Source organism: Vulpes vulpes, chromosome 7 (genome assembly GCF_048418805.1).
Source record: "Vulpes vulpes isolate BD-2025 chromosome 7, VulVul3, whole genome shotgun sequence".
Classification (NCBI taxonomy): domain Eukaryota; kingdom Metazoa; phylum Chordata; class Mammalia; order Carnivora; family Canidae; genus Vulpes; species Vulpes vulpes.
Window position 1 is genome coordinate 15,036,828 of NC_132786.1, and position 21,766 is coordinate 15,058,593.

The 21,766-nt window shown below is 57.4% G+C and overlaps 1 protein-coding gene across 10 annotated transcripts in view; it reads right to left on the reverse strand.

The window, feature by feature from the left end:
• Nucleotides 1–21,766, reverse strand: part of CCM2 (CCM2 scaffold protein) — a 42,898-nt gene that overhangs the window by 4,400 nt on the left and 16,732 nt on the right. For 2 of the 10 annotated variants that reach the window (XM_072763017.1, XM_072763011.1), the window contains exons 2-5: nucleotides 12,104–12,277; nucleotides 8,913–10,505; nucleotides 3,346–3,429; nucleotides 2,701–2,884 (exon numbers count right to left, since the gene is read on the reverse strand). In XM_072763017.1, the coding sequence (XP_072619118.1) occupies nucleotides 2,701–2,884; nucleotides 3,346–3,429; nucleotides 8,913–9,116 (472 nt within the window). In that variant the 5' untranslated portion in view covers nucleotides 9,117–10,505; nucleotides 12,104–12,277. Of the gene's footprint in view, nucleotides 1–2,700; nucleotides 2,885–3,345; nucleotides 3,430–8,912; nucleotides 10,506–12,103; nucleotides 12,278–17,762; nucleotides 17,899–21,766 lie in introns of those variants that run through there. The other 8 variants (XM_072763012.1, XM_072763013.1, XM_072763009.1 and 5 more) reach the window with 6 other exon arrangements.

Genomic DNA, 21,766 nt, shown 5'->3' on the forward strand with positions numbered 1-21,766 from the left:
AAATTTTTATTTATTTATGATAGTCACAGAGAGAGAGAGAGGCAGAGACACAGGCAGAGGGAGAAGCGGGCTCCATGCACCGGGAGCCCGATGTGGGATTCGATCCCCGGGTCTCCAGGATCGTGCCCTGGGCCAAAGGCAGGCGCCAAACCGCTGCACCACCCAGGGATCCCCCGGCCCCTGTTCCTAACATCCACACACTGCCAGGTCGGATGAAGGGAGTGAGGCCCCCCCCTCCCCCGGAAGCACCAGCTCGTCCACTCAGTGGGTGGGGGCACGGGCACTGAAGTGAAGCCTCCAATCCCCCTGATGCTGGGGCACCCCGGGCCAAGCCCACGTCAGCCCGGAGAACACCTGTGGCTCAGAGGCAGCTGGGAGATGGGAACTCAGAACAGGTATGCCTGCAGAGACCGGGGCCTGGCACCCCCTGAGCCCCCGAATGCAGCAGTCAGACCGCAGGACCACACTGCCCATGGCCCTGAGACACAGGCCCTGAGCCCATGAGACGTGGCAGGTCCACACAGCAACACGGGCAGCGTCAACAGCACACCAGGTCTCAGAAGTACCCAGCAAGGCAGAGCACATCTCTCGATTCTGGTCAGATAGTCGGGTCTGGGGGCCTGATTTTGGACATGGAGGGCTGAATAAAATACATTACTAACACTGATTTCACCTGCTTCCTCCTCCTTTTTTTTTTTTTTTTTTAAGATTTATTTATTTATTCATGAGAGACACAGACTGAGAGAGAGGCAGAGACACAGACAGAGGGAGAAGCAGGCTCCATGCAGGGAGCCTGATGTGGGACTCGATCCCGGGTCCCCAGGATCATGCCCTGGACCGAAGGCAGGTGCCCAACTGCTGAGCCACCCAGGCGTCCCTTCCTCCTCCTTTTAACGTGGCCACGAGAACATTTTAAGCAGCAACATGGCCATTGTCGAAGCAGGGTACGCAGTCCCGCCAGTTGTCCCCTGGGCCCTGCGGATCCCCGCCCCCATCCTCCTACACCCACAGAGACCCTCCATGAGATGTCTGCACAGTCTCCTCCGCCCTCCCAGCCAGGCCCTCCACATGAAGCCTGGGCAGCTGGACGGGACCCCAGCACATGCACCCCAGGCCGCACTACCCCAGGCAGTGGCCCCCCAGACCCCAATGGGTACTTCGGGCCTCCTGTAGTACCACCCATCCTGGGTACAGGAATGGGTGGGCACCGCGGCCACGCTGGGAGGCAGTGGCAGGGGCGCTGCCACTTGCCCGGCCGCCCTCCCCACGCTGGGCTCCCCCGCCAACCACTCAACCTCCACACTGCGTTACCCCATCAGGGAAGTGGGAGACCAGGGTCCTCATCACAGTTCAGGTGGAGGTTATGCCAGGTAATTATGTTCCAGGCCTTCTGCCAGTTTGAGCCAGTTTTGAAAATTAAAATGGTTACATCTGGGCCACTGCACGCTGTTCAATGTAAATACTGCCCATCCTCCAACAGCACCCATAGAGGGCAATGAGGGTTAAGCAGCACAGCGGGGCAGCCTCCGTGGCGCAGCGGTTTAGCGCCACCTGCAGCCTAGGGCGTGATCCTGGAGACCCTGGATCGAGTCCCACATTGGGCTCCCTGCATGGAGCCTGCTTCTCCCTCTGTGTCTCTATGAATAAATTTTAAAAATCTTAAAAAAAAAAAAAGTACAGAGGGGAGCACAGGACCCACAGCATCCCCCCCAGATCCGTGCCGCTCACGTCCTGGCTGTCCACTAGAGCCCCCAAGCTCACGGGGTCGTGCAAGGAGGCTCGCCAGGGCCCTCAGATCCCCCAAGACCTGCCAAGCTCAGGCGGAAAGACAACTTCCTTCTGCACTGCTTGTGGTGTGTTCCTTCGATCCCCCTGCCACGGGCCCATGGCCAATGAATCCAGCCCCAGAAGCCCTACACGAGCCCAGAACAGCGTAGGAACTGCAGCGCCAACCACAGAACCCCACCTCAGGGGCGCAGCCCAAGCAGAGCCGTGCTGTCTTTCCTTGTGCCTCAGCAACTCAGTGGCAGGCAAAGGCCGTGGCACGCGGTGGGCCGCACACCCAGAGACCCCGGCAGGCAACCCTGGGCTCCCAACACAAGGGGAGGGGTGGACCAGGTGCAGGGGGCTGGGGGCCAGTGCCTGGTTTAAGGTTCCTCCTGAGGGACGCCTGGGTGGCTCAGCAGTTGGGCACCTGTCTTTGGTTCAGGTTGTGATCCTGGGATCTCAGGATCCGGGATCGAGTCCCACATCGGGCTCCCTGGATGGAGCCTGCTCCTCCCTCTGCCTGTGTCTCTGCCTCTGTCTCTGCCTCTGTGTCTTTCATGAATAAATAAATAAATCTTTAAAAAAAAAAAAAAGGTTCCTCTTGATTCAGAACGTCTCGCAGACCAGGAGCAACACGATGGCTTGCTTCCATCTTTGTACCCAGCACTTAGAAGCCTGTGGCCAAGAGCAGGGCCCAAGCAGGAGGGCCCGGCACAGCACCTGCTGCTTATGACCCCTGGGTCACTGATGTTCTCTGACTGAGGCTGACCTCAGGTAGGAGGGCCCTTCTTGGACGCAGCAGGCAGCAGCAGCTGACCCCACACTGGACAAACTGTCTCCAGAGCTCCATTAAATTCCCAGACTCACTCGTGCAGACAAAGACACAAGCTGCTCCTGCCGAGGACCCCTCGGCCCTGCCTCCCAGATCCGTACCTGTCTTCAAGACCACCAGGTGTGAGGCGTCATCCCGCACATAGGACACAGCAGCGATGTCATGGATGGGAACCCTGAGGATGGTATCCTCCCCGTCTCGCCAGGCCAGCTTGACGTTATAGGCAGACAGGCTGATCACGGCGTCGTGCTCCTGGGTCAGGTGTCCAGGGAGCTGGTGGGCTCTCTGGAAGGGAGCATGGTGCATCAAGAATGCCGGCCCAGTCACAGCCCCTGGGGACCCCCCATCAAGCACAGGCCAGCACTGTCCCTACAGGATGGCCATGCTGGCTCTGGGAGCTCTGCTGCCTCTGGAGCAGCTCTTATTCAGACCTATGGTATGTGGTTTATGCATCTTGAAAATGTAAATTCTGAAAAGAGCCCAAACCACAAGGAGCAAAGTCTGGAGCACAAAGTTCACGTTCAGACAGGATTGGTCTCTATGGCCCAGGAGCCAAGCACACCCATACCGTGATGGGACAGGGTCACCCTCCCCCAGCCGTGAAAGGCCCAGGATCAGAGGACCAGGAGCTGGTGTCAGGGTCAGAGGTCAGGGTCAGGGGCTAGAGCAGACTAAGGGTCAGAGGTGGGGGTCAGGAGGTGGTACAGGCCAGAGGTCAGAGGTCAGGGACAGAAGGGTGGGGTTACCTTTGCATTGTCTATGAAATGCAGGATTTCAGTCCTACTGGAGGGATTCAGGTATCCTGGGATGGATGTCAGCTGACCTAAGTACTGTAAGAAAGCGAGGAGAGAAGCTGCGGTAAGAAAGGGAAGATGAGGGCACCTCAGTGGCTCAGCAGTTGGGCGTCTGCCATTGGCTCAGGGTGTGGTCCCGGGGTCGAGTCCCGCATCGGGCTCCTTGCATGGACCCTGCTTCTCCTGTCTCTGTCTCTCTCTCTCCCTGTTTCTCTCCTGAATAGATAAATAAATCTTTTTAAAAAAAGAGAAAAGGGGGATCCCTGGGTGGCTCAGCGGTTTGGCTCCTGCCTTTGGCCCAGGGCACAATCCTGGAGTCCCGGGATCGAGTCCCACATTGGGCTCCCGGCATGGAGCCTGCTTCTCCCTCTTCCTGTCTCTGCCTCTCTCTCTCTCTCTCTCTATGTCTATCATAAATAAATAAATAAATAAATAAATAAATAAATAAATCTTTAAAAAATAAAATAAAATAGGGATCCCTGGGTGGCGCAGCGGTTTGGCGCCTGCCTTTGGCCCAGGGCGCGATCCTGGAGACCCGGGATCGAATCCCACATCGGGCTCCCTGCTTCTCCCTCTGCCTATGTCTCTGCCTCTCTCTCTCTCTGTATGACTATCATAAATAAATAATAAAAAAAAAATTAAAAAAAATAAAATAAAATAAAATAAAATAAAATAAAGAGAAAGGGAGACGAACCCATGTAGTCATGGACACAGGGAGCACAGCCTGGCCCCCCACTTCCACCACCGGGCCTGCAGGCCGGGCTCAAGCAGAGGCCGTGCTCCCCAGTATGTGTTGCCCAGAATCCTCGAAGTCTGTCGGCCCGGGAGATGCTCCCCTGCTCCCTGCTGCACCACATGACAGACCAACAGACCAGCAGGACCAAGATCCATACGGCAGCGGCCCGGCCCCAAGGAGCGCTGCTGTCCCAGGGTTGGGCACCCCGACTCCAGCCAGGGGAGGCCGAGGGAGAAGTGCGTACGGCCCCACCGTCCAGGGGCACCACCTGCCCGCAGGACAGACACACCAACAGACAGACGGATCACAGCCCTCGGAAGTGCGGACAGGTGCGAGCACCGAGCTGGCCGCGGCCCGGGACAGCAGCACCACCCTCACAAGGAAGGGCTGCCGCACGGGCTTCCTGGGTGACACCAGCGACACATGGAAATTGCAGCCGCCCCGAGCCACGGTCACAGGGGCCGCGGACAGACGTGCTGGGGCGGCCTTGAGATGGGCCGGTGGGAGCCTCTCAAAAGGGAGAGCAACAGGGAAAGAGCCTGAGGAAGGCAGCACAGGAACAGGAGCTCCTCAGCTGTGCAGGAGCTGCCCTCCCGGCCTGGGGCTGGGCCTGGGGGCTGGGGGCTGGGGGCCTGGGGGCTGGGGCTCAGGGCCTGGGGCCCAGGGGCTGGGGGCCTGGGAGCCTGGGAGCTGGGGCTTGGGGGCCTAGGGGCTGGGGGCTTGGGGGCTGGGGGCCAGGGGCCTGGGGGCTGGGGGCCTGCAGCTCAAGCAGCGAGCAGCAGCCTGCCTCACTCTCGGCTCAGTCCTTCAAACAAAGGAGAAATAAAAACTTTCTCTGACAAACAAAATTTGAGGGATTTTAAGATTTATTTATTTTATTTGAGTGACAGACAGCAAGAGAGCATGCACTCAGTCTTGATCTTGGCGTGGCGAGTTCAAGCCCCTTGTTGGGCACAGAGCTTATTAAAATTTTTTTAAATGTTTTTTCAAGTTTTATTTATTTAGGTAATCTCTACACTCCACATGGGGCTCCAACTCACGCCCTGAGACTGAGCTGCATGATCTACCAACTGAGCCACCCAGGAGCCCCAGGAAACCCACTTTAGTTTTTTAGAGGTTCTTGCAGAATTTGCAAGTCTTTTTTTTTTTTTTTTAAGATTTTATTAATTTATTCATGAGACTCACAGAGAGCGAGGCAGAGACACAGGCAGAGAGAGGAGTAGGCTCCCTGTGGGGAACCCAATGCAGGACTCAATCCAGGAACTGCGGATCATGCCCTGAGCTAAAGGCAGACCTCAACTGCTGAGCCACCCAGGCATTTGGAAACCCACTTTAAAGAGGGGCCTTATATAACAAAAATACTTCTCTAAGAAGATGTAACAGTCTTTAACATATTTGTACATAACAACAGAGCATCAAAATACACAAGGCAAAAATGGGCAAAACTGCAAGGAGAAAGAAATGAAGCCACAATTACACCTGGAGACTTCAACACCCCTATCAGAAATGGACAGATCCTGCAGGTAGAAAATCAGTGAGGACACAGGTAAACTCAACACCCTCAATCAACAGGTCATAACTGACACCCGTAGGCTACTATATAATTGATATCTATACATAGCTGCAGGATATGCTTTCTTCTTTTTTTCTTTTTTTTTAAGATTTTATTTATTTATTCATAGAGATGGAGAGAGAGAGAGAGGCAGAGACACAGGCAGAGGGAGAAGCAGGCTTCATGCAGGGAGGCTGACATGGGACTCGATCCAGGGTCTCCAGGATCACGCCCTGGGCTGAAGGCGGCGCTAAACTGCTGCGCCACTGGGGCTGCCCAGGATATGCTTTCTTCTTAAGCTCACATGAACATTCACCAAGAAACAGCACACACTGGGCCGTAAAACACACCTTAACAAATTTAAAAGACAAGAAACCATGCACAGTATGTTCTCAAGTCACAATGGAATTCCCTGAAAGACACAACTGTCAAAATTCATACAAAATGAATTGCTTAATCTGAATAGGCATATGTTCTATTAACGGAATTGAATCAATAATTAACAACCTTCCAACACAGAAAGCACCAAGTCCAGTCAGGTTCACTGGTGAATTCTAACACATACTAAAGAAAGAAATGATACCGATTCTCTATAATCTCTTCCAGAAAGTAAAAACAGAGAAAACACTCTAACCCATCCTATGAGGTGGCATGACCCTAGTGTCAAAATCAAAGATACTAGAATAACAGAAAAACTACAGATTAAGGGCGCCTGAGTGGCTCAGCGGTTGAGTGTCTGCCTTGGGCCCAGGGCATGATCCTGGAGTCCTGGGATCGAGTCCCACATCGGGTTCCCTGCATGGAGCCTGCTTCTCCCTCTGCCTGTGTCTCTCATGAATAAATAAATAAAAATCTTCAAAAAAAAAACCTTCATTTGCTAACAACTTTTTGAATCCTGAGGAACACGATCACATCCGTGAACCATCGGTGCCTGTTCAGCACTTTGCTGAAATGATGGTGCCCAGGTGCTGTGTGTGCAGGACTGCGTGGGGACGGGCCCCACTGTATGGCCTGGGGGGATGATGTCACCCATCCCCTCCCCTTCTCTCAGCGCCACCATGCTTCTGCTCAGCGACCAGATCTCTGGGGAGGATTCCACTTTCTTCATAGGAAGGGGAGCCACCATTGGAGATTTCCTTCACTATAACATATTTCTTGGTAAAACAATATTTTCAATAAAAGAAGATTGCAGCTCTCGTCCTTGTTGCAGCCCTGGATGGGACAGGGTGTGCTCCTGCACAGCACTTACTGCACCGGGCTCGTCGTCCCACAAGGTCCTCTGGCCAACCCCAATCACCCCCATGCCCTAGCAGGCCAGCAGCAGCTGGCCCACACCCACCAAGGGGAAAGGGTACAGGGCTTGGGGCCGACCACTAATCCCAGCACATCAAGGGCACAGCTATAGAGGGGTGAATGCGACGAAGCATGAGAGAGCCTGAGGGGACGTGTAACTAGCACTGACATCTGCCCAAGGGCCCCGCCTCACCGAGGTGGAAGACGATATGGCCAGGCTGTCTTGGGCACCACTCACCCTGCCCCGCTCCGGCCACCATTAGGTACCACAGCCAGCGCAGAGGCATGCTGCCGAGCTCACGCTCCAGCTCCAAACACAGAAAGTGCTTCCAAAAATCACTGCTGACGGGACACAACAGAAGGCTGTGTTTATACCGACCCTAAGGTGGCGTCCAGACAACGTCCAGCCACCCCAGCCTCACTCGGCAAGATCCGTGCAGCAGAGCGGGGTCTGATGGAAAGGCAGGAGGACTTCCACACAGGGACGGGGACACAGGGTGGGTACCCAGTTTCTCAACACCCCAGGCCTGCAAAAGTGGCCTTTTCCTACTTGCTGGAAGACAGCCGACACCTCCTACACACACGTGCACACACACATCCTGTGTGGACACTGCTCACTCTTCTCGGGGTCCACCCCATCTGCCTGTAGCAGGTATGAGGCCATGACTGAGGACGGGACACAGATGGGGCAGGGGGTCTGCGGGGACCCCCCCACACACAGACGTCCAGCTGCCAGCACCTCGACAAGAGCGAGGCCCGCATGGAACACAGCAGAGGTCGCACAGCGGCCATGGTGAACTGCGGGTGAGGCTCACAGGGGGGCCCACTGGATGGGTTCCCGCGTCAGACAGGGAACCTCACGCTCTGCTCCCCGTGCTCCTCGGGAGGGCCGCGAGGACACCCCACTCTGGAGAATGAGCAGCTCTGAGAGGCGCAGCTGATGGCAGGAAAGGCTCACAGAACCGGGTGCCGCAGAGCAAGGGGACAAGAGGAGGAGCGGTGCTGGGCAGAAGTGCCAAGCCGCGGGAGTAGCAGGCATGGCCATGGAGCGGCCGTGGGGTGCAGCCTACAGGGGCCACGTTGCCGGCTCCCACAGCATGTGAGCCTGGGGCACCGCCAATGCACACAGATGGGAGCGACACTGAGGGCACGGCTTGGGCACAAAGGCTCAGCTCCCTGACGCGGGTTCCAGACCTAGAAAGGTGGCCGAATGAGAGGTGAAGCCCCAGGAGAAGGCACCCGCGGGGCCCAGGGAGGTGTGCTGCAGAGATGCCCAGTTGTCCCAAAGGGATTAGCCTCTCTCTTGAGCCACCGTACCCTGGGGAACGGGAATTCCCTCCCAGGTCTGGAGACCATGTCAGCACCCCGGGCCCCAGATGGTCCACGAGGTCCTGCGGGGACAGGGACGCAGGGGCCAGACCCACGTGCACACAGTGCATCCTTAGCCTCCAGACCCATGCCTCCCTCGTAAGGAGGGGGTGTACTTAGCCTCCAGAATGCAGGGGCTACCGAGGTTCAGGAGGCCACGTGGCAGCCCCTGAAACTCATTCTGCTGCTGCCCCTGGCTACGGTTCCAAAGAGAGTGTCACCACCTGTGGCAAAAGCAGAGGCGTGTGCTGCCCTCCAAGATGGACGTGGCGCCGGGATGGCAGGCTCCACCCGTGGGCAGCCCGGCTCTGCAGAACCAGCGGGCTGGGGCCAGGGCCGGGGCCGGCACAAGGGAGCCAGACGGGCTCTTTGTGAGAACAGGTGAGCTCACGGCACAAACACGTTCCTCTCCAAAGCCACCAGGAGCCGTTCCCATCCCCCTCCAAGAGGGACATAAGCAGGGTCCTGGTCCTACCCTAAGAGCCACAGGAGCCTGACACAGATGCACGGGGGCCTCCTTAGCTCACCATATGCACAGCTGATGGAAGGCAGAGGCCGGGCTGCACTCACCTGGCCAAGAACACGCCAGCGCACGCAGGCCATGCCGCACGGGCAGACTGTGGCCCTGCTATGGCACTGTCTACGACAGGCCAAACGGCTCGGGGTGGCAGGCCAGCCTCGCGGAGGGCGAGGCTCTTTCCTGGTGACAATGGACGGGGTACCCTGTCCTGCCCACAGCATCTCGGCCAAGCCCAGCATGTCCTGAATGCACATACAGGTGGGGCGTGGGGTGAGGCTCACGGTTCCTCCGTGGGTGTCCAGCAGCCCTGGCACCGTCCGAGATGACTATCCATCCCCCGTACACTGTGTTTGTGCTTCGTCAAAATCGCACTGGGCACGTCTGTGTGGGTGTGTTTCGGGCTCTCGACCCGCCCGCCGACCGTGTGGGTCCTTCTGTCACAAGAGCAGAGGCCTGGCTCCTCTTCCCAGGCTGTCTCAGCGATTCCGCTGAATTTCCACATGCACTTTAGAGAAATCTTCACACCTACAAAAACCTCGCCGGGATTTTGGGAAGAATGATATTAAGCTGCACACGGGTCCAGGGCTATGTGACACACTGATGGGCTCGGTCCACCACCCACCAACAAGGCGGGACACGCAGACCAGTGCTTCCCTGCATCCCTACTGGGCGCTCTCAGCAAACCCCGCATGAGTTTGGCTCCATTTGTATCCTGGTCTTCCCGTTTCTTAAGTAACCATAAGTAAACGGTGTTTTGTTTTTAAGTCTGTTGCCCACCTTGAACGAATATTGTTGCTCATGTACACATCCCGTTTTTCTGAGTTTTTTTCATCATGAGTGGTGTTGGATGCTTTTTCCGCATCAGTTGATAGGATCCCATGAGAGTTACGCCTTCGCCTGTTGACAGGATGGGTTCCCTCTTGGAATCCTGCTCCAGGCTCGCGTCCCTTCACAGGGTAACCCCGCACCTTCTCTTTCCAGGAGAGGACACAGCGCTGGTGCCCATTCCTCGAACACGAGAGGGACTCCTCCAGTGGGAGCATGCAGGCTGGAGCCCTCTGACAGGACACTCCACACAAGCCACAGTGTCCTCAGCGGTTAGAGAATGATTCAAACCCACAGGACGGACACGGCAGGGAGCGCTCCCGAGGAGCTGGTGGGTATGTTGGCCCGCGTGCGGTCCTCCACTTTCTCCTCCACCCGACCCCAGGGCCCAGCACCCAAAGGAGGTCCGGCCGCCACTCCTGCCCCTCACGGCCCGGGGCCGCTGTCACCTCATTCTCCCCTTGGATAAAGTGCTCTGCTCACTGTTGCCAAGACCTCGGGCTTCACCCTGCTGTGTGCACTCAGCTTCTTCAATCTCCAAGTTTCTCTTTTGCCCAATGAACGACATTTCGGCCACAAACCTCTTGAACAGTGTCTTGGCCTCTCCGAAGGTGCACGTGCTGGAAAGCGTGCTTTGGTCCCCCTGCAGCCACCGAGGACACCCCAGTCCCTCCTGTGCTCATCGAGGGCCTCCTCCAGGGTGGGCGCGGGCCCCGGCTCAGCCTTGGCTGGTCTGTCAGGCAGATAGGCGCGGCCTTCACTGGAGTCTGTCCGCACCAGTTCCTGTTTCTGGGCTGCTGGCGTCCTCAACTCCAAGCCTGGGATACACGGGGAGAGAGGGAAGCTGGGGGCCTCACCTGGGGCCCCAGGTCCCTGCTGCTCTGCTTCTGTCCACTTTGCAGACCTCTCTTATGGCTGCTGCATGAACAACATCCAGGACCTTCATCGTGCGAAGAGGCCCAAGGAGAGGCATGTGCACCCCACTCTCTGGAAGCAGAAATCTCCTTTATTTCTCTGAGTTTCACAGGGACTCCCATCCCCACACCCACCCCATCCTCACACATGGCTCTGACTCCCCCCAAACACAGAAAGCCCCTCGTCCTGTCTCCCAGAGGCACGTAGGCCCAGTCTTGAGTCTTGCGGGGCCTGCCCTCTGTCACCACGCCCGGAATCCTTTGGCTCTGGACCCGCGTATCTACCTCCGGGGGGATCCATGCAGTGAGGCAGCACGTCCTCCTGTGCGTCACCAGTCACTGTGCCGGGACTCCTAGGTCCTGCGAGGTCACAGTGGTCGACTGCGACAGGTCCCGCGTCGCCGTCTGGAGGCCGCCTCCCCTCTTCCACCCCTGCCGGACCTCTGGGTCAACCCTACGAACCTCTTTTGCTCTCGTTCCGTTGCCCACTAATTCCCTCTCTCCTCACCTCTGGTCATCCTTTCTGGGGACCTCTCCTGATTGGCGTTCAAGCCCCTAGTGAATGTTCTAAGACACCCATCGCCACAGCTATTGTTGCAAAAGCTCCTGTCTACACCATTTATTGAAAAGTGGACCCTGTTACGTCAGAGTTCCCAGAATATGCTCTTACCTCTCCCCACCTTCCTGCAGGGCAGCCACATTCCCACTTGCCTCCTGTGTTTGTCATGGGCTCTACCACCCTGAGCGCATGTGAATCCACACTGCTCCTGACAGAGGCCATGTGCGTAGGCAGCACCGCTGGCCAGTAGCCCCGGCTGCCCCGTGAAAGCACCCTGGGGACCCCGTATGGGACCGGCCCGCGTGCCGGGTCCTGGAGGTTCGGGAGGGAGAGGGCTCCACATCCTTGTCTTCACTCGGGGCCACCCCGACCCTCCTCCCTGCCCACCATCCCCACACCTGGGCCTCCCCAGTCCTGTCTCTGCTGGAGACGCCACCCACGTCCCCCATCACCTGAGGACTAGGTGAAAGCAGAAACCCCTCCAAGGACACAAGCGGCCCCACACCCCTCCCAGCCTGGGAGTCAAGGCTGGACCTGTGCAGCCTCCGCGAGCCCTGCAGCCCCGCCTTCCCCAGCCCTCTCCAAGCGCAGGTGCCACGCTCCTGGTGGACCCGTCACCACCACACTGACCCCGAGGCCACAGTCCCTGTCCCTGGTTCACTGTCACTCCAGTGAGTTGGGGGGGGCACACTTATCCACAGCTGCCCGCACACAGGATGGGCCAGGGTGTGGCAAGCCTGCGTCCTCAGCCGTGACCCCACACGTGAACACAAACACGCCCACCCTCGAGAGAAAGGAGGTGGCTGCTCCTGCAGAAAGAGCCAGAAATAGGCCAGCAGAGAGCAACGTGGCGCGCGGGCATGGTCGCCCCATGGACAGGCCAGCACAGGCGGGACAGCAGGCGGGAGGAGCGGCGGTGAGCGCTCGGCCGTGCAGGACTTACCTTCACCTCCTTCTCGATGTAGTCACTCAGGAGTCGGTCGGGCTCCACGCGCTCGGGCAGGGACAGCGCCACGGTGTGCAGAGGGCGCCGCTCTGTCACCTTCTCATGGGCTTTCTTATCTCTACTCTTTTCACCTTTTAGGAATACTCGTTTAAATGGCGACACAATTCCAGGCTGCAGGCAGAAACGGCAAGGGTTGGAGGTGTTATTCACGAAGGCTTCGCGTGGCCCCCATGGCGCACAAGTAGACGTGGCCACGCCACCGCCACGGTCCCCACACAGGCCTGGGGAGGAGGACCCCAAGACCGCCGGGAAGGGCCGGGCGCGCTCTGCAGGTGAGTAGCCTCATGGCTCAGGAGGTGGTGGGAAGGGGACAATCCTCCCAGAAGCCAGGAACGTGGTGCCACCCAAGGCCCTGGCTGAGGCAGGTCCCTTGGCTCCAGGACCCCAGAGCAGGTGCTACGGCCTCAACAGAGCCGAGAGCCCACCCGCTGCCTCACGTCCACGCCCGTGCTGCACATGCCCTTCCTGCTGCCAGGGCCTCGCTGGCCACACCAGGCGACCCCGCCCGCCCGCTGGAGGCTCGTCCTCCAACCACAGGAAACCTACACAGCAAGAGCCGGGGGGCCCAAGGGTGGGCCGGGTGTCCCTTCCCGTGACTCTCCAAAGGAGCCCCTCACCTGCCATGGTCACTGCACACCTGCACATGGACAGCAAGGCTCCTTACTTCCCCACAGGCCAAGGAATGCAAACCAAAGAAACCGAAACACCAACACGTGGCCTGGGCAGGGAGCCAACACCACACAGGGACACGAAGGCCCCCCAGACCGAGGCAGCCGCTCACCTGCCAGACGGCCAAGTGCCTGACCCCAGCCAAGACCCAGACTTACAGAAACAAGCTAGGGGCCTCTGGCACCGAAGAACCTCACGAGCTGCTGCTCGCTCCTCCTGCACATGGGGAAGCTCAGCTGCATCCCGCGCAAACCGATGCCGTGACCCCTGAAGCCACAAAGCTCCTCGCCAGCAGGTCAGCCTCACAGGCGGAGGGTGAACAGGTGCACTGACCCCCCGCAAAGGCAGCCAAGGCCTCAGTGTCTCTCAGCACACCCTACACCCACGGCACACTCTGCAGCATCACCCCCTCCCTGTCCTGGAACACCCCCATCCTGGAGCACCCCCATCTCCACCTTGGAGCACCCCCATCCCCACCTTAGAGCACGCCCTCCCTGTCCTGGAGCACGCCCTCCCCGTCCTGGAGCATACCCATCCTGGAGCACCCCCATCCCCACCTTGGAGCACCCCCCTCCCCGTCCTGGAGCAACCCCCTCCCCATCCTAGAGCACACATTCCCCATCCTGGAGAACTCCATCCTAGAGCATCCCCATCCCCATCTTGGAGCACCCCCCTCCCCGTCCTGGAAGATCCCCCTTCCCGTCCTGGAGCACCCCCTCCCCATCCTGGAGCACCCCCATCCCCACCTTGGAGCACCCCCCTCCCCATCCTAGAGCATGCCCTCCCCGTCCTGGAGCACCCCCCTCCCCGTCCTGGAAGATCCCCCTTCCCGTCCTGGAGCATCCCCCTTCCTGTCCTGGAGCACCCCCCTCCCCGTCCTGGAACAGCCCCATCCTGAAGCACTCCTGCCTGCCCTGGAGCATCTCCTGGTTCCTACTCCCCACATCCATCCAAGCAGAGTGAGACCCACAGGGCTACCACCAAAGCTGGATGATGTCCATGCAGAGCTTCAATTTACTTGTCTCTCCACTCTTTTAGATTTCCAATTTTCCATCTCACTAGGTTTTTTATGTAAAGATGAAGGCAGCTCCTGCCTGCAGCTGGCACGCTTCAGCTGAGACAAGATGCCCAGTGTCACCATAACATGACCCTCATAGGCACACGGATGGTCTACAGAAGGACAGAGCGACTCCGAGAAGCCCACCCACCCGTGGGGTCTGTCCAGGCCCCACTGTCCTCAGCCTCTGGGATTCTCAGCCCCACACAATTTAGGGGCATGGCCAAGAGCGGGGGTGCTCTGCTGAAAGCCTGGGGCATGGAAACAGGCAGATGCTGTGGGCGGCTCACGTGGGGAATGGTGGGAAACGGTCACCTACAACCAGCCAAACACCTACAGTAAATTCAATTTGAAAATAACCCCAGATGGGGATCCCTGGGTGGCTCAGTGGTTGGGCGCCTGCCTTCAGCCCAGGGCGTGACCCTGGGGTCCCAGGATCGAGTCCCACAGCGGGCTCCCTGCATGGAGCCTGCTTCTCCCTCTGCCTGTGTCTCTGCCTGTCTCTCATGAATAAATAAATATTAAAAAAAAAAAAAAAGAAAGAAAATTACCCCAGAAATCTAGTAACGCGAGCACCACACTTTACCAGCCCTACACCAAGCAGGCAAGGCCATGCGGAACTGGGGCTGCCTCTCTGCCCGCACCCCGGTAGGCAGGGCCCCTCCGAACCCCTGGCTTCTGTACACAGAGCACCTCTAGGTTCCTGTGACAGGCGCACACTGCCCCAGGGCTACAGGGAAACTGAGGCAGGCTCATGCAAACCTCGACTCTCCGGAACTGTACAACCCACACGGGCGCAGACATCTGTCCCTATACCATTTCTACCTGGTGACCCCACAAAGCTCACCCACTGGATGGTGACCATCCAGGGTGCAGGCCAAGGGGGAGTCTGAATGCAGTGGCACACGCAAGTGCTCACACATGTTCCCACCTCATTAACCCTCTCTCCTGGGACCAATGGGAAGTGAACTCAGAGGAGAGGTTGGCCAAGGTCAGCCTCTCGCCATGAAGCCCACGTTGTGTCACCAGGTCCACAAATTGCATGCAACTCACGCTGTTATTTGAAGGCTGAGACACAGCTCAGGAAATCAATCTTCACACCCAGGGGGTCCAGGTTGGGAGAGACCCCGGGGCCTCAGCCCTGCAGCCCACCCTGAAGACAGACCCTCTGCAGGTAGGTCCTCGGCCCCCGTCTGGTCCCCGCGGCCCAAGGAAACCGGACAGCCCACTCCAGAGGCCTCCTCTGCCTCCACGCCTTGGGACCCCACATGGGACCCCAGCCCCCAGGGAGGAGTAAGCACTGCTCAGTGAGCATTCGGTCCCCATGAGGCCAAGCGTGGGGAAGGCCCCGTGGGGGAGTGAGACCGCTCCTACTGCAAAAGGGTCATCAGGCTGGATGCTTCTTTGAACAGGCACTAAGTTCATGACAGAAACGCTGGCCTGATGACTCAAAGGGTGTGCTTTAGTGCCAACCGCTCTGCCTTGGGGATGCCACCCCAGCAACAAGGGACCCACCCTGCAGGGCCCCCACATAACCCACTGGCCTAGCACGACCCTGTGGGGGCACCCAGGAGCACACAGCTTCCAGCCTGGCCGCTGAGCTCCGAGTGCCCGGGCACCACATGCCCTCTCATGTCTCCAGCAGCGAAGTGGCACGTGGGCTTTCCTGGAGAGAGGCATGCTGAAGCCACCAGGTAAAGAAACAGGTCATGTCACACCTGCCCCTCCCACTGCCATCTGCCCCTGCATCAGCACAGGATGGCCGGCTGCCCCACACAAGTGCCGCAGGCAGCTGGGCCCCGCCGCCCCTCCAGAAACACAGCAACCCAGAGGGACCCCGGGCCCGGGGACGGAGGCGGCTTCCGAACACGAAAACGTAAGGCGAAGTTCTAGTTAACACACAGAGAGGCGATGGAACATCCTGTCACATGGAAGCAGGTCTCTCAAAAACCATCGAAGATCCTTTAACTTGCAGGAATATTCTCCTGATCGAGACAGTGAGTTTTAAAAGCAGTCATCGGGGTGCCAGCGCTCATTCTTCACCCGACGGGAATTTCTACTGAGCACTGATGTCCATCATCATTGCCAAAATGATCTCGTAATCCCCGACCGCGGAAGACCGAGGACTAACGCAGCCCCCCGAAGGGAGCCCGAGATGCTGAGCACGATTTCCCTCCAAGGATAGTGCCCGGAACTGGGAGTGGCCAGGGGCCCACTGGTGCCCAAGTCTTCTGTGACAAGACGGGGCCCTGAGGGTCCAGGGTACAGGGCCAAGGCAGGGAGGCGGGGCTTCTGCAGCACACAGAACACCGGCCACTTCCAGGACTGTGGGGGAACTTTCTGGACTGGCTTGAGAACCAGCCCTCAATCCTTACCATGTTCTTCTAGTATTTTCTATCTTCTGCTTGAAACCGCTTTTGAAGTTGGGACCAAGAGGTTGCCCTTAAACACACACTCGGTCTGGCCGCGGATTGTTTCCTGGAGGAGTGCCCAGGTGCCAGGCCGGCCTTGACGACTGGGCTGAAGCAGGCTCACAGATCACCTAGGGTGTCTCCTACACAAACCCTCAGAGGCTGACTTCACCACCAGAGCATCTTGACTTAGGACAAGCAATGCATCCCTGTGAAGCCAGCACCAGCACATGTGTGGCAGTGGTCTCCGCTCAGGGACCAGAGCTGACCAGGAGGTGACACACGCCAGCTGGCCGCAAGTGCATGGCAGGAGGCTCAGTGTGTTGTGCACAGAGTCCCCAGTGGCCAGCAGGGGAGGGGACGCCCCAAGCACCCAGGACGCCTCGGTGCAGGTTCACAGGTTCTCAAGGATGTATCTTATCTGATCCTTTAGTTCTCAACACAAACCTGCCCCTGGACAGCTTCTCAGTGCAGGGCCGTGGGCATCCCTGAGTCCAGCATTCAGCAGATGTCTAGCGAGGGCGTCACAGGCGCCCAGCCCGGGACTGCAATGTGCAGGAGCCTCAGTGCCTCCCTGGGCCCAGCTGGTGACAGGGCCACGTGGTGCTGCAGGCTGGCCTCGGGGAGGCTCTGAGCGGGAGGCAGGCAGACAGCTGGCAGGCCCACTCTGGCACGAACCCAAGGCCACGGTCCCGTGCAGCCGGGCAGGTCAGCAGGCGCACAAAGCTGTGCGTCAAACCCCCTCCTGGAAACCTCACCACAAAGAGCGTGTCGGTACCCACCGCACTACAACCCTGCCTACCTTTTTTTTGTTTTTTTAAAGATTGTATTTTTTAGTCACTGTTACACCCGACGTGGGGCTTGAACTCATGACCCCGACCCCAAGGGTCGTGCACTCCTCCGAGCCTACCAGGTGCCCCCCAGGCTCGCCCCCAGCGCTCATGTTAGTGCCAACTAACTCCCCGTGTTCAGGCTACCCAGGTCGGCATATTCACTCTCTACAAACATCTTTGGTACGAGGGGCCCAGCAACAGAAGAGGGACGTGCTTGAGGTGCCTAGAGACCCAGGGAGGTGCAGGCCCGCGTCCTCCGCGCCATCCTCTGGGCCTCGACGGCTTGCTTGGCAGCACTCACCCGCGGAGGCGCCTCCCGCGGGGACCTGGCCGCAGCACAGAAGGCATGTTTCTTTGTCCTTTCCCTAAATCCCATTCCCACTCAGATCCTAGGTCCCAACCAGCCACAAATCCCCCTGAGACCCGCTCTTCACCCGCAGATGGGACCCCAGCCTCCCATCTCTTGGGCTAAGGCAGGGCGACCCTCCTCGTGGGCCCAGCAACTGCTGCCCACCAGTGCTCCTCCAGCCCGGAAGCCAGCAGGAACCCTCCTCCCCTCTTCCCAGGGCACCGATGGGCCCACACGCTCGTCCTGGTGGCTCCGTCCCTACTGGGCTCGCACCTACCTCGTTGTCCATGGGGCACCCGCTGGAAAGTCTGAGGAGGAGTCTGGTTCCTCCCCCTGTGCTGATAATTACTGTGCATTCTCCTCTGTTCACTGCTGATCTTGTTGAAAAATATGGTCAGATGTTAGCCCTCCCTCTGAAAAAAACATGTGAATGAACAGGAAGACCAGAAACCACAGCTTCCTCCTGCAAACCCCACTGAAGCTGATTAGTTTGTAAGGAGGGTAAGACGCGGGCGGCGCCCTCCAACTGCTGCCAAAATCCAAACGGCCGCGAGCCCTGAACAAGACGGCTAGAGCAGCGCGCGCTGCGGGCGGTAGGTGCCCACCGCGGCTCCCCGCGTGTCCAGCCACTGCTACGGGGCTACAGAAGGTCATCATTCTGGAATTCCAACCGTTCTGCAAAGAATGACCCACGGGGCTCCTGTCTGACCACTTGGGGGGCGCCCCCCATGCGTGAGGTCCCCTCTGCCCCAGGCGCACAGCTCGGCCCACCTTCTGAGTCCCCAGCCTGCAAGAGCCTGTGCCTCCCTTGGGACCCCTAAGTTTGTGTCCCCACGTGACACGGAAGAGCACATTTCCAAGCAAGTTCCCTTCAACTTCTTCAGGGTCAACCCTCTCACCTAGAAAAGCAGAAGCTGGGGTACTGGTAGGGAGGCCTGACACAGAACATTCCAGAACAGCCTGCCCACAAGAAAGGCCGCTGAGTAAGCATCTTGTTCATCAGGGTGACCGAGTGTGCTCACACACATCAACAGACTTGACGATCACAACACAAGTTATAATGATGAACCACACCGAAGTGCTGGCTTTCAACAGCTTTTGCTCACGAACATGGCCATTTCATGCGGTTCCACTTAAACTGCCCTGCAGTTCAGCACTTCCGAACTCTGAGATGGCCGAGGGCTCTGAGACGATCACTCCGTGCCCCGGTGACGAGCACACATGCCACAGATGGAGAAGGCGCCACAGGATGGGAAGGTGGCACTGAACCGGATGCGCTCCGAAAAACCCAGCGTCCACTGGACTGTCATCCTTTTACCTCCCAAGGGACTCAGGGCGGCGGGCGGCCTGGATGAGGACGTGTCCTTCTTTGCTGAAGCCACCCCTGCACAGCAGGACCGGAAAGCCCTGGTCTCCAGTGGCTGCTGACGGCAGGTGCGGAGCGGTGCCCACCAGCTGGGCAGCCTGCATCCACAGATGCTACGGTGGCCCGCTGGGCGAGCAAGAGCAAGGCCAGTAAGCACACAGGTAAATGTCGCAGACCAGATACAGGGACACACGTGTGGCCACCTGCAGGTGTTTGGGGAGGACTGAGCCCCAAACACAAGGGTGACACACGGCGAGCAAGGGCCCTGCGGAATGACAGGCGTGAGCATGGAGATGCGGATGCCAGGAGAAGGCCGATGCTGACACGGTGTGGCTGAAACCACGCCGCGCCTGGGACGCAGCCCACCGCCAAGACCTCCTATAGACACATGTTCTGGCCAGGATGCCAACAGCGCTAACCCAACCCCACACACCGCGCCAGCCCCTGCAATAACCCCCCTCCCCATTCCCGGCAGGGCCATGTCACAAACTTATTGGTTGTCATGTCACGCCCTCCACCTGGGAAAATGTCATGGAAATGTGCTTCCTCTCTGCTTCCAGAGCACCTCCCAATGTCCCAGATTCCAGCCCTGGGCCAGCAGACCCAACAGTTGCTACCTCGCCCTTTCACATGAAAACTTTGCTCGCCCTGTCCTGGAACACACGCCACAGGCCACAGAAGCCAGACCCACAAAATCTCTTGGTGACCTTCATTCTGGAGACAGCGATGAAAGACTTGCTCTATGGGCGGAAATGGCTTCGTACCAAGGCCGACTGGACAGACGGACTCCAGACATGCCAACCCAGCCTCCCACAGGGTGCGAGAGCAGACATAAAGGCCTCCCATCCTGGAACGAGATCAGAGCAGCACCCCCATAAAGCTTTGGAATAATTTTGAACCTACCAGTTTATATGAAGCCAAACTGTCCAAGTTCAGGAAAATAATGTTATGTCCATACTTAAAGTGCCTTGGCATGTTTATACCCGAAAACTGTTTGAAAAACATACTAGAGGATGTACTACCAGCAAAAGTGTCCAGAGGAGAAAAAGATGTGGACTCCAGGAACACGATGACCTAAGTCACAGGGTGAGTCACACACTGAGCCAATACAGCAATGGGTCCAAGTCAAAATAGAAGAGAGGGGGCACGTGGGGGGCTCAGTGGTTGAGCTTCTGCCCTGGGCTCAGGGCATGATCCTGGGGTCCTGGGGTCAAGTACCAGGTCGGGTTCCCTGCTCAGTGGGGAGTCTGCTTCTCCCTCTCTCTGTCCCACCCCTGCCCCTGTTTTCTCTCCTGCTTGCTCTCTCTCTCAAATAAATAAAATCTTTAAAGAAACAAAACAGAGGAGGCACCAAAAGAAAACAGAAAGGAAGAGTCCATTACATAAGTTATGTGCTGAAGACCCTAGAAGTTCTATCTTGATGATGAAAGCTTGATTCCTTTGGTGTCCATCGAAAGATGAATGGATAAAGAAGCTGTGGTCTATGTATGCAATGGGATATTACTCAGCCATTAAAAATGACAAATACCCACCATTTGCTTCGAGGTGGGTGGACCTGGAGGGTATTATGCTGAGTGAAAGAAGTCAATCGGAGAAGGACAAACATTATATGGTCTCATTCATTTGGGGAATATAAAAATTAGTGAAAGGGGGGATCCCTGGGTGGCGCAGTGGTTTGGCGCCTGCCTTTGGCCCGAGGCGCGATCCTGGAGACCCAGGATCGAGTCCCACGTCGGGCTCCCGGTGTATGGAGCCTGCTTCTCCCTCTGCCTGTGTCTCTGCCTCTCTCTCTCTCTCTCTGTGAATATCATAAATTAAAAAAAAAAAAATTAGTGAAAGGGAATAAAGGGGAAAGGAGAGAAAATGATTGAAAATACCAGTGAGGGTGACAAAACATGAGAGACACCTAACTCTGGTAAATGAACAAGGGGTAGTGGAAAGGGAAGTGGGCAGGGGGTGGGGGTGACTGGGTGATGGGCACTGAGGGAGGGGGGCACTTGGTGGGATGAGCACTGGGTGTTATGCTAAATGTTGGCAAATTGAACTCCAATAAAAAAAAAAAAAAAAAAAGCTTGGCTCCTTTCAAAGAAAAAAGAAAAGTACTAAAACTCTAGAAAATCGAGGTGCCTGGCTGGTTCAGCCGGTGGAGCATACAACTCTTGATCTCAGGGTTGTGAGCTCGAGCCCCATGTTGGATGCAGACATTACTTAAAATAAATAAATATGGAAAAAAAAAAAAAAAAACGCTCTACAGACCCGAAGTTGGTCAAGACACAGACACACTACCCCCGTGTGATAGCAGAACACAGCCTGGGTCTGAACACCAGACAGAACAAGACAGACATCTCCCCAGAAGGACAGACCCTGCAGCAGAAAGGACATTTTCCTGCTCAGCTGGAACACGCGTTGGGTACAGACCAGAGACCAACCTGAGGCACCAGGTGTGCTCATCACAAACGGGCTGTCATGCTTCCAGGTGTGTGTGCACCAAAGAAAGGTGTGCTTTTAAATAGAGACATTGTGGGGCACTGGGTGGCTCAGTGGTGGAGCATCTGTCTTTGGCTCAGGGAGTGATCCTGGGGTAGTGGGACTGAGTCCCGCATCAGGCTCCCTGCAGGGAGCCTGCTTCTCCCTCTGCCTGTGTCTCTGATTTGAATAAATAAATAATATTAAATTAAAATTAAAAAATAAATAAAAGGAGACATCATGAATTCAAACTGAGAATTCTAATTTGAAATGAATCCAATAGGATCTTCTTTCATGTCACCTGCATGCTTGTGTCTTCTGGTTCTTACACATGATCCTGGTTCCTGATGGCTTGGGTGGCCAGCAGCCCCCACCCCGGGAGCTGCTCGTGGTCCATGTGGTACCAGGGGGTGGGAAGCAGGGGTCAGGCTCAGCCCGCTCCGCAGCCC